Genomic DNA, 18,869 nt, shown 5'->3' with positions numbered 1-18,869 from the left:
GCGCGGCTCCATCCAACCGCTCTTCCTACGTGACCGCGCTACCTCGGAGCCGCCGACACCCCCCTACAAAAAATGATCCTGGCCCGCCCGCCCGCAGCGCTTGCTCAGACAGCCAATCAGAAGCTCTTGTGCCCTCGTCGTGCAAGATGGCGTAAGTGCGAGTTGTCTCACTGCTTATCTGGTTCATTGTGGGTGCCTTCTCCCGCAGTGTTGCCGTGATGAAGCGGCAGAATTCGCCTTTCGTCGTGAAGCTCGAAATTATAAACCGGGTCGAACGCAGTAACAAGTAGGATGTCCTTGCAACGTACATACAAGATTCCGAGGTGCACTCTCGGCACGATCTTGAAGGGGGAAATTAGGGCTAAAGCGGCCTAACTCGCGACCCGGTGCCCGTAGTGCCCGTGGCGCCCGACGCGTACGCACGGCCGTGTACGAGTGGTTCATCCAAAATAGCTTCAGCCGTACCGACTTCCGCGTGCTCGGTGATGACTGTAAATTCTGATTAATGCGACGAAGCCGTTGTCGTTGTTGCCGAAGTTTGGAGCGAGCTGTCAGAATTTCCGGAAGCTGTTGACGAATCAACGGTGGACGAGTTTGTGAGCGCAATGATGGTGTCGCGACCACGGGAGAGCCCGGAAACGAAGACTACATTGCCGACATCGTGCCGAGCACAAGTGAAAATGGGCACTACGAGGAAAGCAACGACCGTCTTTGGCCCACATCCTCCGAAGTGATTGGTGCGCTCGCACTAGTCCGGTGCTTCTGCGCGAATGCGGAATGTTGCGGCCTCAGCTGCTCCGACTCCTTAGACAACGTGGGGAAGTGCGTGCCTCGCACGCAGCGAAATTGCCCAAGCAGAAGAAAATGCAGGACTATTTCGTGCGAAACTAAGCTAGTTTCATCAATAAAGTGATTTTATAAATGGTATGTGCTTTTATGACATCCAATTATTTAGCAGGCTTATATCGAATTATGCTCTATATCGAACTGATAGGCGTTTTTTTGCGAGTTCGATATAGCCGGGTTCGACTGTAGTACAAGAGATGGTGCGAGTGTTGTGCTGCAAACACCACCTAATGGCGGGATTACTCGGGTGCAAAAAGGTGTAGCCTGTTCTTTTTCGCTTGGGGTCGGCTAGCTGCGTGGATGTTCCGTGCGCTCGCCGGTGTTAGGATTGGGGGCTCAATCCCATCGCTCGTGGTCCGTTGTCAAGATTGGAGTCCGGCATGAATTAGAAGGTAGCTGGCCCATGCCGTCGTCCAACTTATCCACGCTGAGGACGTTGATGAAGGGAAGGACTGCTTCTCATCGAGAATGAGGAATATGGGTTTATTTACAGTATTTACATGCAGTTCATCAGTCTAGCATGACTGCTTAAGAAAGTACGTCGGTCTAACACGACTGCTTGAGAGAGTGTCAGTCGAACATGACTGCTTAAGAAAGTGTCTTGAGCCTCCGCACAACAGCCGTTTATAAACACTCGGTCCTCCCCCGATTCCAAGGTGGCGGAAACGTTCGTCCGGTCATCGTAAACACGCCGCCTCTCCGCGGGACGGTTTACACACACACAGGTTCTCGGTCCGAAACCGACATCACACAAATTTTGTAGAACTCGGAGCGGACCCTCGCAGTGCGCCCGGGTAGCCATTGTCTTACGTCTTGGTCGGCGCATGGGAAGAGGTCTCCGACGACGTTCCCGTGGCAACTCCCCGACTCATAGCAGATCACGTCCGCGTTGGTGGGTTCGGTAACAATAGTTGGCCCGCCGAACTCATTCAGTCACAACGGCGACAAGGCTAGAGCGTAACGGTGGCGGTTTCAGCACAATGCCTGCTTCGTCAAATGCATCCTAGCTGAAGCGCCGGAGAGTGGAGGACGCGCATATTGTTCCCGACACAAAGTTGACTTAGTCACGCCGTGGCTAGAGGTTGGCGGTGGCGCTCCAGGAAAGTTCCGGCCACTGTCGCAACTGGCCAGCAAAACTTGCACTGCAGCTAGCTGTTCTTAACACCGGCCATTCGCGGGACCATCTTGCAAAAGGCTTGCGAGCAATGCACCAGGATGGACCAACACGATCGCTTGAACGCGCCACCATTCGCGTGACTGTACACACGAACGATTAGGCGTTGGTGTCCAACATGGGGGCGAACATATTCGCCCGTTATCCTGTTGTCGTGAGTCAAGACTTCCTTGATTTGTCATGCACCCATCGGCATGTTATATTGGTAATAATTTGGCTAGCTAGATGGTGTATAAAAGACGCAATAAGTGTCCTTGTGACTGTCTGCACTACTGTGTTGTCGTTCGGTTGTCCCAAAAGCATGTTTGAGCCCCCACAATGTATGACGTAGAGGGTGACTCTAGGTTAATTTGACCACCTGGGTTTTTTAACGGGCGTTTTGCATTTTGGCCCCATCAAAATGTGGCCACTGCAGTCAGATTTGAACCCGTATCCTTGAGCTTAGCAGTGCAATGCCATAGCCACTGGGCTACTGTGGCTGGTAAAGACTACTAGGTGAGCCACAGGCAAACAACTGCATGGCACCTGTGTGCCAGGAAACAAGGTACCCACATGGTCGCAAAATTAAGTGCAGGCAAAAGCTTAATCTTACAAATAGCCAAAAAATATATGTAGTCAAACCTTGATATAACAAACCTCAACTTAAGGAAATTTGCAATGTAATAAACAATTTTCGTTTTTCGATCTTAGTTACATTGAAAACTATTTCTTTTTTGCAATTTAACAAAGCAATATGGGATACTGTTTCAATTTAACGAAGCTTTCAGATATATCAAGCATCTACATGGAGCCTGCATGGCTAGTAAATCTAGCAAAAATTATAAAAATGTCAGCTGAGGTTAAAGTTATTTCAAGCATCCTTCTGCATGAAAAGTTTGAGCATAAAAAAAAAGCGTCAAAGCGTGCGTGCGCCAGGACAAGGCAAACACTGCTGTGTGCCATTTGTTGCGTTTATAAGTAAACAATTGGTGGAGGCCACAACAGCTCGCAGTGCTAGGAAAAGTGCCTCCCGGGATTTATCGCTCACGGCCAATGCCGCCGACGCCGACGACACCGGCTTTTCTGCGACACGAGCTCCTTAACGCAATCGCGTTAAAACCATGAGAGCTGACGATTCCTTCTGCTTCTGCACAAGGGGAATGGGGAAGGAGTGAATGCGTTGTAACGTGATCATGCATGCACTTTAAAAGAGACTAGACGGGAAAGAGCGTCTTTCCTGTCTGGTGTCTTTCTTTCCGCACCACTTCAGCGCTCTCCTTTGCAAACTGTTGAACAATCTAGCCCAACTACTAAATATTGAGAATACCCGTCTCCTTTTAGACTTTTTATTTTATTCTGTGGGTGCCATTTGATGACAGTTGCGGGCACTAACTGCAGTCAGCCATGACCTCAAAGATCTGCGCCGCCGCATGACATAGCACATGCAAATCTTGGGTGCCATGAACCACATCAACGCATTGCTCTTGGCGTGATCTGCATCGCATGCGCAGGTGCTCATAACCGCGCTATTATGCCCCGACCTCCTTGCGATTTGTTTGTGTATGCTTACTGGCAAACTACTATTCTCCAGGAGTGCTCTGGAACTTTGTGAAGTTCTTTTTACTGCTGAAACTTTAAATCCTTGATATAACGAAATTTTTAATTTAATGAAGTTTTTCACTGCAAGTAATATATCAAGGTTTGACTGCATTCACTAAGGGTTCCTAGAAAGACCAAAGTAGAGGTTGGGACAACTGATGAAGAAAGGCACATCGACATCACACATACACAGTCATTGACAACAAATACAGAAGTAACGAACACGGGGCACTGCGAGTTGTTCATACTCTTTTGTACTGTCTTTATGAGCTGTATTGGTGCACAATTATGGATAGCTTGCAACATTCTTGATATACAATGCCAGTAGACTCCCAAGCACGTGCAGTTTTGTCTCTTTTTGCACAATATTTGTAAGCTATAAACATTTTTTAATATTCAATTTGATATTAGGCTTTTTTTTCTTGATTCCATTCAAAACCTATTATTCAGTATTCACACATCCCTATATTTGATGTTTTTCTGTATTGCCATCTTTTATTTTTTGACAACCTCCCTTTCTTGAGCTAACTTTTTTTTCTTTTTAAAATCTTTTTTCTCATGTCATTTACCCAATTTTCAGTTTTTTCAAGCACCTGCTGTTCTGTTAAATCTTCCCAAATGTTAATCAATATTACAGTTATTGTCCTTCATAAATGACAGTTCACTGGAACAAGGAAGGAAAAAAAGTTACAGCAATATAGATAGCATTGTGTGTACTATTCTTTGGGGTAGCTTGGACTATTCTTCTGTGAATGCTTATAAATGGGTCCCTTGGTGCAAATAAAGTCAGTGCTCTTTGTGCTGGCTTGTAATTCATCATGTCCTGCCTTTTGCGTTCTTTCTTTCAAAAATGTTGCCTTATTAGCAACTAGCTTGTACTCAGACTCTAGTGCAGAAAAATGAAGCTAAGACTGGTGAACAGCTCCCAAGTGCACAGCTTTTGCGGCCTCACCTTGGGGCAGTGCTGGCTGAGGGGGCAAGGCGGAGTTGGGCGGTGGGGGCGGGGGTGGTCCTGACAGGCCAAAGCGCAGTACTGACACGTCCTCCACAATGAGAGGGTCGTTGCCATGGTCAAAGGGGCAGTAGTCGCCACGCATGCAGTACCCTCGCTCTGCAAACACCCCAGAACACATGCATAAACACAATTAACAGACAGAATGAACTGAATGCTTCGTGTCGTGTGGTCCTGTTTTGTTTTTGTTTCTTTAAAATCTGATTCCTTTCTAATAGCCATATAACACACAAGTGCTGATACAGGGACAGAACAATTCTCAGCACACCACACCAAAGACACAGACACAATGGGTAAAAACAAGGAACACAAGAAGAAACTGCCTGTTGGCTACCACTGGATGTCAGAAATGCTTCAAGTATTGGATGAAGTCCTATGATGCTGGTAATTGCTTGATTCCTGAGGTTTACTTTTTTGAAGCCAGACTAAGGATATGAAAAATGCCATAGGGGGCAGCGGCTTCAGGTTAATGATTACCTGGAGTATTAAAATCTAAGAACACAAGAAGAACTGACGCTAGGTCTCTCCTGATTTTTGACATTCTGGCAGCCAGAGAATTTTTTGCCAATAGAAAACGACGCCCCAAATCTGTCATGCCTATGTGGGCTGCAAAACATGCATTCTAATATATATGCAATGCTCAGAAACTAAAATTTGAGTGGTGTGCTGTCTGTTACTTTCTGGCATGTTCCAATACTGTTCTTCACCAGCTGTTGACACAGGACTTTGTTCTCTCTATGGATTGTTGATTATGACAATGATCAATGGAATTTCCTACAATTTAGTGCAGTGAGTACACCTGCCTCACCTACCAATGTTTGTTAATTCAGTGAAAGAGTCACTGGTGCAATGAACCTTGCATATAAGACAGAGAAGTGATTTCAAGACTAAGGATCTTGGGGAAAGAACCTAGCCTTATGCTCAAATAAGTCTGTGACCTTTCAAAAGTTGGTGACATGGCTTTTACGGAACTCTATACAAAACATGCACACACAAAATAAATAAGGAAATAAAAAAAAAGGATAGTAAAACCGCCCTACTGCAGGCGTTCACCAACCATCGTAATCTCGACAGCGCTTGGAAGCCTTCGCATGGAAAGTGGTTGAGCTCTGCCCAGTGTCTGATGACATAGTTGTCGATGCGGTAGGTGGTGGCTGTCCTGGTCTGTAGTCAGTGTCACCATGTGGTGTGTCAGGGGCACGTGGCTCTGACGGGGCGGAATTGGTTGTTGAACTGTGTGTGCCTGAGCTCCGTACCTCCGAACGTTGACCTCCATCTGTGCAGGCAATATGCATTTGTTACTCAACCTGGTGCCATCTCCAGCAACTACCTCAGGATTAATGCTAGAGAACCAGACATCACACTCAATGCAGCCTACAATAGCAAGTGTTCGAAGCAGCTTTCCTGAAGAATACTTCATTTTTAGGGACCTTCAAGGACCTGGCAAAGCTTTTGGTGATTAAAACTACACCGTTTTACTGCTTGAAAGCAAGTTTGTTTCCAACAATGACCAAATGTTCTTTTTACTACACACTGACTAATATGGTACATAAAGAATTAAAGGCTCCTTGACTCAAATGACTTGCAATATAAAGGTCAGGTCTCTCTTGCCTATAGTGCTGATGTACATGCTCTTACTCATCGGGTGCATGTTGACGAACTTACGTGCCTTTGTGGCACCATCTGAGCATGCACTCGGCATTTATCTGTTGCCTTAAAGACAAAAGGTTTCAGACAAGATAACACGAACCAATGCAAAATCTTGCTATTGCAAGTAAACGTTTTTGTCATATACAGGGTGTCTACCAAGTTGACATTTCCAAATTCCCTGAGTTTTCCAGGTTTTCCCTGAGTGGATTTGCAATATTCCCCGAGTGACACAGAACTTTGTTTTATGTCAAGACGGGCTCCCTACACCATGTTGCCCAATGGTGTCACTCTCTAGTAAGCATGTTAAAAAATAAAAAGAAACTTAGTCCAGTTTGAATAGTAAGGGCTAGTGTTTATTTCATTCAAAAAGAAAACAGAAGGGAGAGGTTAGTAAAATGTACAGTGAATAAGATATATTCGAGAGAAATAGTAAAACCCATTGCAAATCGAGTCAAACATTCTCAAATACCAATAAGAAAGAGATGCATGCAGAATATTTTTGAAAATGAGCTATTTCTATCAATTGATAGCAAGCTAATTGGTATGAGGTCCGAACTCTATCACAAGTGAGATTATCTCGCAACAGCCGGTAAGTACCTCAACTGTCGTGACATACTCTGAGCCTGCACACAACGCCTCAGTGTTGCATTTCACTGCTTTAAGGAGTTTTTTTACTTGAATGAGGGACACCTGCATCTCGGCATCAGCCAACACTTTGCTTTTAGTGTACAAGCTCCTTCAAAAAAGTCGCATGCTTCCTTTCCTGTTCAATTCTGAATGCGTAGGTCCTAATCTTCTTGTTTTCCTTCGGCTGCGCATTCGCCACACGAACTATTTGAAGCATCCTTCTGGTCAATTGTACAGTCAGCATCTGATTTTTCGGACTCCCTAGGAGCCGCGAAAACGTCCGAAAAAATGAAAGCATGTCATTTAGAGCCCTTAAGGGTTCAAATCGCCACAGCCACGCCCGAAAAAGCTCTGAAGGCCGGCTAGTACACTTATTAGGCATATCGGTACTTGTACTGTGACAGGAGATGGCGGGTGCAGGCGTGTATAATTAAGGAATACATACTGTGTCCCGTGACAGTTGCCCCTTCCCATACTTATGCTTCACAGCGTAACATTACTGTAATGAGGCGAAGCTGACCTTCGGGACCCGGCATTATGCAACGCGCTGTGCTTTCCGAACTTCGAAGCCAATCGCGATGACCACAAAGGCGGTATCGATGCCATTGCTGACAGCGGCGAATTCTTTCAATGAAAAACACGGCACAGAATGGCAAGAAGCTTAATACCGAACCTCAAAGCTGCTAGGCCTAGCATAGCCACGGTGGTGGCTACGGCTGCAGGCGGATCTGCGTGCGAATGTGCTGGGTCGAGGCAGCGAGGTTATCAAAATGACAGCGGTGGTGGTTTTGATAAATGCCATTTCGGACCTGCGGTCATGGCAAAAAGTCCTGAATATCGGACGGCGAAGCGCTTTTGTGTCTGAAATTTTAGACGATCTTACACATTGACCCTATGGGGTACGTAGTTGTGCCGTGAAGCCAGCCGAATTATCTGGCGTCCGGAAAGTCAGTCGTTGACTGTACTCTGGCAACTCCTCCAGACGGCGCGGCATCAAAGACCATTAGTTGCGATTCCTCTCTGTTGCTCACGAGCCAGGATTACCACGACTTTCGTACCCTTTCAATTAAATTACAGCTAATCTTCCCTGATAGAAGCACAAATTCCCTGAGATTTCCCTGAGTTTTTCCAGACTACCCAAAATACCTGAGAATTCCCGGTTTTCCCGGTTGGTAGACACCCTGCCTATAGCACACTCTGCAGGAAACGGGACATGCAAAAGGCTTTAGAGAAGCTTCACAAGCCATTGCAAATGCTAAGTCTCACTTAATATTTCAAGCAAAAAGGTTTTGCAACCAAGACCCACAAAGGCTGCTTGCCACACAGTTCATAATGACTTGAATTTTGGACTGCACCCAACTGCAGTCGAATGCCTCCGCTAAGAAGTAGGGGCATGTGAATATTCAGAAACTGCTGTTCTCTTTCAAGACTGTGAAACATTACTTTAGTTTTCTGGAGGTTAATTTTTAGACCCACCCTTTTGCTTTGCCTCTCCAGGTCAGTGAGCATGCATTGCAATTGGTCCCCTGAGTTACTAAGCAATGCAATATCATCAGCGAATCGCAAGTTACTAAGATTTTTTCCATTAACTCGTATCCCCAATTCTTCCCAATCCAGGTCTCTGAATACATCCTGTAAACACGCTGTGAATAGCATTGGAGAGATCGTATCTCCCTGCCTGACGCTTTTCTTTATTGGGATTTTGTTGCTTTCTTTATGGAGGACTACAATGGCTGTGGAGCTGCTATGGATATCTTTCAGTATTTTTAAATATGGCTCGTCTACACCCTGATTCCGTAATGCCTCAATGACTGCTGAGGTTTTACTGTAAGTGATCGTTGCTGAATACATCCCCAGGTATGGCCCGAAACAGCTAGACAGGATTGAGATCAAAGCAATTACAAGTACAAAAAAAAAGTTAATATAACCACTTACCTCTTGAACGATTGCGTGACCTAGGAGACCGTGACCGTGAACGGGATGGCGAACGAGATCGACGGCCACTATGTGACCGGTCCCGTGTGCCCGCTGACCGAGCTGCTCTGTCATCTCCAGCCCAACGGTTCCGAGTTGTGTCTCCCCGATGTCGGTTTCCAGCATCATGCCGCCTCCTTTCCGTTGTGCGGCGTCTTCGATCGTCTGAGAACCGTCGTCCGGACCGGCGTTCGTCCTCTCTGCATGCAGTAAGCAATGGTTCACCTAACAATGCAGTGTAAATTACTTTCAAGACTTCATCCAAGCAGCTAAATGGCCTGCATAGAGCCCACACTTTAACCCATTTGAAACTTTCATACAGTCTTTATCAAGATCTTCAAAGAGCAAGGCCTGCTCTACTCCACACAAAATTTGGAATTCCTTAGCTGTACCTCGAAGAAGTGAGTTCCAATCAGTCGGCCGAAGTGAACGGACGTGTCGTTGGCGCGCTGTGCAACCATTGAGACTACGCGACCTTCACCGACCGCCCTTGACCGCCCTTGCCCGGGCCGCTTTCGCCCGGAGTCATATGGGAAGCGGCTTTCTCGCCGTTTCCCACCGACCGCCATTTCTTTCTGGGACTTTTTTGCCGCTCCCCGCGCCCCTACGCTCTGAAGCAGTTCCAACGTGGCTGCCGCTGCCGGGGCCATAGCTGCCTTGGCGTGTTTTCTACACCATGAACCAAGAGCGCCAAGCGACTAGCCCTTGCGAGGCCCATGTTCTAAATGGGCGTGCAAAGGGCCTTCGGCCAATTCACAGCTCTGTTTTGATGGAGCATTTATCTACAGCAACGTCATTTTCCAACGAGCAGAAGACGCAATCGGCGACGGGGAACACTGCACGTTCCTCGACAACAACGAAGATGCCCGAGGTGGATACCGTGGGAGTGGCCGCCGATCCCATCATCGCCAATTTTCCCTCCCAACAACGAGAGGTAGACACTCCGACCGGGGAAAGGATGGAGGAAGATGCTACCCCAAACATCTACGACGACAAAACTGACGACGACACAAGTGGCTGTTGGAAGACAGTCCTACATAAGCAATGCATCCGTCAAACGCACGCAAAGACGCAACCTTCCGAGAACATCTTGGGCATTCCGGACGCCTCCCTGCCTACCGTACGCAAGCGCAGTCGGAATCAGAACCTGCCTCACGGTGGACTTTGCCTCGATAAGTGGACGCGCCCAGAACTCGCCAGTGCTCTATGGCGTGCAGCCGGCTTGACCACCGACGATCGTCAGGACATCATATTCCGACTGCGACCTCAGCAGAACTTGGCAATCATCAGCACACCCCAGTCACACATAGCCAACGCATTGTACAAGGTGAGGGAGCTGAACCTTGGTCAGCGGGTCTACCCCATCACAACATATTTTGCGGCCAAAGACAACTCATGCAAGGGAATTGTTCCTGGTCTTTTGCCCGGGACACCGTCTTCCAAGCTAGTGGATGAGCTTTTGGCTGCTGGAACTCAAATACTTGAAGCACGAATGGTGGGTCAAACCAACGTTGCATTGGTAACATTTGAAGGACCTAAAGTGCCTCGCTACGTGCATTTCTATGCCGCAGAACTCCGCTGCTACCCCCATCGACCCCGCCAACTGGTCTGCAAGATATGTCACAAGCTCGGCCATTGGGCTGATTACTGTCGTACGCCGCACGTGGTCATTTGCGCGACGTGCGGGATTGACAACCCCACCCCGTTACATCCGTGCACCCCACACTGCAGATCCTGTGACGGGACCCACCCTACAGCGGATCCAAACTGCCTGCGGCGTGCTAGGCAGACACTGAACAAAGCTTGGGTGCGGAAAGCTCTCGAGAAAGAGCAGCGTGAACTCCAACCCTCCAGCGACCCAACCACTACCACAGATACGGCGGAGACCCGAACGTCGCGCGCCCCAACGAAGGAGACCAGACATGTCTGGTCGGAGACCCGTTCGAGATCCCGTCGCAAGTTCCGGAAATGCTCTAAGTCTCGGTCCCGATCCCGCGAGGCATCGGTGTGCCTCCCAGTGAGGCGCCCTCCTTCCCCATCTTCATAACAACCCTACAAGAAGGCCCTGCAGACCAATGCCCCAGCCAAGGTGACCCTGGTCCCTTCAGGGGTGCAGCGGGCCCCGGAGAAGAAAACAGCAATGGAGGCGGCTCGGGAGGTAGGTCGGGTGGAGGGTCCCCCACAGCTCGCTCTGCCCCGTAAATCTCTCCCTACCCCTTCCCCTGTTACCAATTAGTTATCAAATCCTGATCCTCTAATAGAAATAGCCCGCCTACGTCGTGACATGGAGGCACGCTGTGAGCGCCTGCAAAAACAAATGGACGCGCTGGTGGCAGACATGAGCAAGTATGCAAGCAAGCAAGCAAGCAAGTACATAAGTATGCAGGCGGCTCTGGACAGGATAGAACGCCAAATGGAGGTCCTTCAAATAGGGATTACGGAGCAAGTGAAATCATGTATAGAGTGCACTTTCGCACGCATGCAAGTTCCTGAGCTTAGCGGTAACAATGAGAGCGCGCTTTCCGATCACGGCTCTCGGCCACAACCTTCAAATGTGGGCACCCGGCGCCCGCATCCCTATGCACGACCGCCTGCTTCCTCTCGCGATGATGATGGCGCCGCGTAACGCGGAGCAACTAGTGGTGTGGCAGCGGAATTGTAGGGGATTCCGCTGAAAACGAGGTTCCCTAAAGCAGTATATCACTACATCCACGAACCCTTCCGATGTCATCCTCTTACAAGAAGTCAATTGCACCCCTTTTTTATCCGGCTACAGCACGCTCTCGGGTGTCTCTCCTCTTATGGGAGCCTTAGTTTCGAAACATGTTACATGCCGCATGCATACCCCCAACATTGAAATTCCTCACCAAATATTGGAAATAATTACGCAAGGTAAACACAGCGAGAGTCTGTTTATACTCAATGCATACAGTTCCTCCCGTTCGCGAACGCACTGTTTTCATCACCTACTAACAGAATTTGGTAGGTTTGGACGGGTTTATGTGGTGGCCGACGACTTTAACGCTCCGCATACTGCATGGGATTACGTTGAATCGCAGGCTAAAGGGACCCACTTATGGAATGCCATCTGTAACATGAGTTACACACTGCTTACCGACCCAGAGCACCCCACTTGCATAGGCAACAGCGTATCTCGTGATAGCTGCCCTGACCTTACCTTCGTGCACAATACTGGCCCAGTCGTTGCGCACAGGCCTTTAGAGGAGCACCTTGGTAGTGACCACTACATTGTGGCGACCACCTTGTCATTACGGGGTGCGCGCAGGCCCGAGCAAAATGTGCGTATAACGGATTGGGCGAAATTCAGGGAACGTCGCCAGGACCCACCCACCATGCGCTATAAGCCTCATGATGTCTTACCAACAAGCCCAAATCACTGCATTACTAGCTACTTCGACGTTCACTACCAAGCTTCTTTCTGTTCAGTGCCGTGTTTTCCATTGAACGATTCCCTGCTATTAGTACCGGCACTGATTGCCCCTTGGTAATCCTCGTGAATGTCTTGGAAGCAGGGGAAGCACGATGTGTTGCATAATGCCGATTCCCGAAAGTCAGCTTCACCTCAATACAGAAGTGTTACGCAGTGAAGCATACGCAAAGTGTTGAGGTGAAGCATACTAAGAGTGGGATGGGGCAATGGTCATGGACAGTATGCATTCCTTAATTATACACGCATGCACCTGCCATCTCCTATCACAGTAAGAGCCCTGATATGCCTAATAAGTGTACTGACAGGCCTTCAGAGCTATTTTGCACGTGTGTGTGGTGATTTGAGGCCTTGGGGGCAGCAAAAGGCACGCATTCATTTTTTCGGACTGCCCAATATTTTGAATGTTTTTGTGGCCCCAAAGGAGTTCTAATACTTGTACATTGACTGTAGTGCTCCTTACAAGACAAGAACCGAGCTTTCCCTTGAGTTCTGCCATTACCAATTATGGTAACAGCCATGATTTCTATAATGGCTCAGTTTAAGCAGCTGCCTGTATCTTTGTAGTAGGTGCTTGGTACACATCCCTCTTGAAGTAGAATTACATCTCACCTATCTTTTGATTTCTGCATATTTCAATCACATTGGGATTGACTCACGTAGATATTTGGCTATCTTAATGCCTTTTGTTCGTCAAAGACAAGGTCATAACACCTCCTGCAGCACTACAATGACTAATGACATGAGGGCTGCTGGCATGTCCCTTGGAATAAAAAAGCATTCGGAGAATGACCTATATTCAGCCAAAGAAAGATAATCTGTTACACAGAACCCTATCATACTGAATGAAGTGATATTCAATATCTAGTCTCATACTTGGATGCAAGTGAAATAGATTACCGTATTTACTCGAATCTAATGTACTCTTTTTTCCCGATAAAACGGGTCCAAAAATTTGCATGCGCATTATAATCGACTATGACCCTAAATCTACGTTACCATATCGTCATCGGCATTTCACAATGGCCGCTTCGTACGCGCTTCAAGCCTAGCTGCCGTAGCTTCCTCCATGTGCTGTAGCCCATGTGCTTAGTCTGCTGTCCGTCTTCCCGTTTTCTGCGTTTTCTTTATCAGCGTGAAAGTGCCGACTGTACAGACAAGCTGAGTTCATCGCAATGCCCCAATTAAAAGGAAAGTGGTCACACGTGCAGATAGAGATGGAAATCTGGCCGCATCATGGGTGCTCGGAGTTCCTGAAACTTGCGTACGGGACTGGTGCGGCCGTGCGCCCAACATCTTGTAAGTGATCTACGATAAAGATAGAGTCTAGATGCACCGCTATTTGTTTTAATCGCTTAGTTCGCATTAAAAAGAGAGGCCGCACAAAGGACAATTTGCATGCTGCTGCTACCGCACTTCCTCACTCCAGCGTTCTGATAGAGTTTCTGCGGTCATTAAGTAAGCCGTGCTCATGTTTATGTTTACGTGACACCATGCTTGTTAATTTAGTTAGTAAGTGAATGTTTAAAAGTTTATGCAGCATATAAAACTACTATCCTTACTTTTCGTATAGCTGTCTACTAATATGCTATTGCAATCGATGCTTTGTTTTTCGGGCGAAGCTGTGAGTTTTGTTTAATTTATCGCAACTTTAATGCATTAGGAGTAAATGTTTGTTTTCCAAACGAGAGAAAGTTGTATTTCTGTATGAAAGAAGAGGTGCACAGCATTGTAAAGAACTTTTCTTTTTTTAGGTCATGGCAAACTGGTGCATGTTACAATTACAATACGGCACTCAGCTGTGACAGCAGTGGTAGTGTCCTTCAGTTTTAACCATCCTGACTAACAGATACATGATTTAACATATCAGCGTGCATAAAGCGTCTTTAGACATAGAGGACACCTACACATCCCAGGGCTGTCATCACAGCTCATGTAACTAGGCATCAGCCCCAGCTCCTCCAAATTAAAAAAAAATATATATATTTTGGTGCAGCGCTGGTAAAAAAAAAAAAATCCATTTGCAGCAGTATGTAGCACTTATACCAAAATGATGTAGATGGGCTCAAATGGCTATACCTACAACACCACTTTAACGGTGCATAAGAAGCATCAGATGCATTGATTACTGAAAAACAGCAATGAAAACTGACCGACTCCGATTCCGACTCCTGCCCCCTACGGGACTCCGTGACCTGCTCTTTGACTTTCGGTGGCTGCTTCTGGCTTGTTCCTTGTCCTCTTCTGTTGGAGGCACCTGCAACAGAGCATATGTGTCAGCTCACCATTTAAAGAATGCTAAAGACAAATGTTAAATCAAACCAGATTCGTAGTGTACACATCTCAAATAGTGAAAGTTTCTCATCAAATAATGAACAGTATACTAAATATTTTACTGCTTCTAAATGTGAAGGAAATGCGGGAAAAAATAAAAGGATTTTGCCTACAACACTATTTCAAAGTGGGAACATTGCAAATTAACAAAATGTGAAAGACCCCCACAATTGTGGACACGGGGACAGTAGCCTTGACAGAGCGCTGAACTGCTTTCCGTTTGCTATGCAGGCCCTGCTTGCATTCTTCATGCCCTGGCTATCGGCCCCGTCATGTGACCTGATATGCCAGCTTCCGTCACCCGTAACCATGGACCATCGCTACGCCTGCGCGATTGACGAGGTGCCTTCATCGCATCTTGCTTTCGCACCCTTCGTCGACTCATTCTGCCCGGTACAACTCGACCTTAAAACATCCCTCGGATCGACAGCAACACCATCCTCGGCCCAGTACTTAAGAACCCGGCCCTGCAACAGCCGCTTCAGTGGACACGGGGACAGTAGCCTTGACAGAGCGCTGAACTGCTTTCCGTTTGCTATGCAGGCCCTGCTTGCATTCTTCATGCCCTGGCTATCGGCCCCGTCATGTGACCTGATATGCCAGCTTCCGTCACCCGTAACCATGGACCATCGCTACGCCTGCGCGATTGACGAGGTGCCTTCATCGCATCTTGCTTTCGCACCCTTCGTCGACTCATTCTGCCCGGTACAACTCGACCTTAAAACATCCCTCGGATCGACAGCAACACCATCCTCGGCCCAGTACTTAAGAACCCGGCCCTGCAACAGCTGCTTCAGTGGACACGGGGACAGTAGCCTTGACAGAGCGCTGAACTGCTTTCCGTTTGCTATGCAGGTGCGTACAAACCTTCCCTTGTATGCTAAGAAGAGCAATAACGTCTGCTTGTTGCTGTTCCCGTGTCCACAAGTGTTGAGCGAAATTTGTTGTGAATGTTTCTCTATGACCCTTTTATTGTTGCGCGCGGGTGATGTTGAGAGCAACCCTGGGCCCAAAACCACCCGCTCGGAAGCTTTTTTAGACATTGAATCTTTACCTTCGGATCCCGCTGAACAGATGAAAGTTATTTTTCACTTGCTAAAGGACGTACACACCCGTTCGCTACATAGTTCTAAAACACAAACGGAATTGGCAGCTGACGTTAAAGCGATTAAAACTGGACAGAAATCAATTGAAACCAAAATCACAGCGATTCAAAACCGTTTAGATGAGCTAGAGGAAAATTATAAAAGGTTAGACGAACTCAGCCAGGATATTGCCACCATTCACATTCAAACAGACGAACTTTCTGCACTGGCCACTACTTTGCAATCGCGGCAGGATGATCTTGACGACCGGTCACGGCGTAACAATTTAATTTTCTATGGCATCCCAGATTCCGATGAAACCTGGCAGGCGACTGAGGAAAAACTGACTTCTATCCTTAGTGAGTGCCTAACTGAGCCCCTTTCCCCTCACGAAATTGAACGCGCACACCGTTTAGGAAGATTCGTACCTAACAAATGTCGCCCTATTATTGCAAAATTTTTGAACTTCAAAACTAAAGACTTAATACTCGCGAAACGCAACAGCCTGAAGGAAAGCAAGGTCTCCATTAGTGAAGATTACTCGGTCGCAACACGTCTAGCACGAAAAAAGTTGCTCGACTTTGCGAAAATCCAACCTGGATCCCCAACCCATAAGTTGCGCCACAACAAGTTACTTATGAACAAGAAATCTTACATGTACGACCCTATCACTGCCACTGTCATTTCCACTGATACGAAAAGCGCACATGCCAGCTCGCCCTCTGCTACTATCTCTGCTAATTCTTCCTAGGGAAGAATGAGGGGTAGTGGCCAGACATCCTCGGCTTCAGTATCGCTTCTTTTTACTAATATCAGAAGCGTCCTTAACAAGTACAACTCACTCACATCAGCAATCGATACATGTTCTGCTAAAATAATCGCGCTAACCAAAACATGGCTCACTGCGCATGTCTGCGACGCTGATATCTTCGTCAATGCTCACCGCTTCTCATTCTATCGCTGTGATCGTAGCACGCAGAGAGGCGGCGGTGTGCTTCTCGCAATTTCCAATGATATACCATCATCATGTATACACGTGCAGACTGAACTAGAATTAGTATGGTCAGCAATAACACTTAATCATCAAAAAGTTGTAATAGGGGTATGCTACCGTCCACCTTCGTCGTCACCAAGCTTTAGTAACGAACTTTATGACGCTATTAACACCGTTGCAACACGCTTTCCTTCATCACCGCTGTTCCTACTTGGCGATTTTAATTTACCAAACATCACATGGAATACCGACCCCCCTTTAATATCCCCACTCTCACCTCAAGCTCGTGACTTTTTAGATATGTGTTCAGTATTCTCACTCGTGCAGATCTGCGTTCAGGCAACTAGAATAACAGCTACCACGGCGAATACATTAGATTTAGTCTTCACTAATCAACCCGATATAGTATCGCCTGTAACGTACCTGCCAGGAATTAGCGACCACTTAGTTCTACAGTTCGATATTAAACTAGACCGTCCGAAAACTAAAAAGAAGAAAAAGATAATACGAGACTACTACAGAGCAAATTATCAGGCCATAAATAATGCCCTATCTTCGTTTATTGACGTTTTCCTTAATGGCTTTGAACACCGTAGTGTACAAACTAATTGGAACATGTTCACAGCTATAGTCAACCATCTAACTGAACAGTACATTCCTCAACGCACCATTACAACTCACACAAACTCTCCCTGGTACAATAATTACATTAAGCGTTTATCAAATAAAAAGAAGCGTCTCTACCGCATTGCAAAGCTCTCACCCACAATTGAACGCTGGGCATCGTATACTGCGGCGTCGAACACATATGTGCAAGCGCTCAAAAACGCCAAAAAGCACTTCGAATCACAGGTTCTCCCTTCAATGCTTACCACTAATGTTAAAAAATTTTGGCGTGCAATTATGCCTTCGACTGACAATAGCCTTGCCTTAACAGACTCTTCCGGTGTTCCAATTCCTTCTGACCTTTCTGCCACCATACTAAACCATACATTTTCAGAAAATTTCACAGCCACATCCAGCACACATATGCCAAGTACACAGCACCGTAATTATGTTACCATGCCCTCCATAATTGTTGCTCCATCCGGTGTCGTTAAGCTTATTGACGGACTAAGCATTCATTCTGCTCCCGGATACGACTGTATTAACTCGAAATTCTTAAAAAACACTTCATATTATTCTTCCATTATACTATCCAAACTTTTCCAGCAATCCCTTGACCATTGTACGCTACCTAATGAGTGGAAAATAGGCAAAGTGATTCCAGTGTATAAATCTGGCAGCAAAGCATCCCCTAATAATTATCGTCCCATCTCTCTCACCAGTACATGCTGTAAAATGCTCGAACATATTATTTTTACTAACCTGGTTAATTTCCTTGAATTGAACTCATTTTTTACGTCAGCACAGCATGGTTTTCGGAAATCTTACTCCTGTGAAACCCAATTAATATCATTTACACATGCACTACACCATATTCTTGACAAATCATCACTAGCTGATTGTATATTCTTAGATTTTTCAAAAGCATTCGACAAGGTGTGTCACAAACTATTACTTCATAAACTAAAACTACTTAACATAGACAGTAACCTTTTGAAATGGATTGAATGTTTTCTTCTCAACCGCTCGCAATTTGTTTGTGCTAACGGCATTAACTCCGGTTTTACAGAAGTCCGTTCAGGTGTTCCACAGGGTTCCGTCCTTGGACCCCTACTGTTCCTAATTTACATTAATGATCTTCCCTCGCTTATCAACTCCCATATCCATCTATTCGCTGATGATTGCGTTATCTTCAGAGAAGTTACCAATGCTAACGATATTGAATTACTTCAGTCAGACCTTACCACGATAGGGAACTGGTGCAATGAATGGTTAATGGAGCTCAATATTAACAAATGCAAAGTCATGCGTGTTTCTAGGAAAACATCTATAATACCGTCGTACTACATTAACAACATGTCGTTGGAATCAGTTTCTTCATATAAATATCTTGGTGTTTACATCACTTCTAACCTGAACTGGTCTCTTCATACTGAAAACATAATCAAAAACGCTAATCGCATGCTTGGCTACCTACGTCGCAACTTTTTCAACGTACCTACTAATTTGAAACTTTTGTTATATAAAACATTAATACGACC

General features: G+C 46.4%; 1 protein-coding gene across 5 annotated transcripts in view; it reads right to left on the bottom strand.

Moving 5' to 3' along the window:
* The window catches only part of LOC142578984 (RNA-binding protein 26-like), a 100,319-nt gene that overhangs the window by 73,535 nt on the left and 7,915 nt on the right, over window positions 1-18,869 (bottom strand). For all 5 annotated transcript variants that reach the window (XM_075688745.1, XM_075688742.1, XM_075688744.1 and 2 more), the window contains exons 4-7: window positions 14,463-14,566; window positions 8,823-9,061; window positions 5,668-5,886; window positions 4,551-4,709 (exon numbers count right to left, since the gene is read on the bottom strand). In XM_075688745.1, coding sequence (XP_075544860.1) covers window positions 4,551-4,709; window positions 5,668-5,886; window positions 8,823-9,061; window positions 14,463-14,566 — 721 coding nt within the window. The remainder of the gene's footprint in view (window positions 1-4,550; window positions 4,710-5,667; window positions 5,887-8,822; window positions 9,062-14,462; window positions 14,567-18,869) is intronic.

The sequence above is a fragment of the Dermacentor variabilis genome, chromosome 4 (assembly GCF_050947875.1).
Source record: "Dermacentor variabilis isolate Ectoservices chromosome 4, ASM5094787v1, whole genome shotgun sequence".
In the NCBI taxonomy this organism is placed as follows: Eukaryota; Metazoa; Arthropoda; class Arachnida; order Ixodida; family Ixodidae; genus Dermacentor; species Dermacentor variabilis.
The sequence above is the reverse complement of the archived record's forward strand: the minus strand, read 5'-3'. Positions and strand labels throughout refer to the sequence as shown.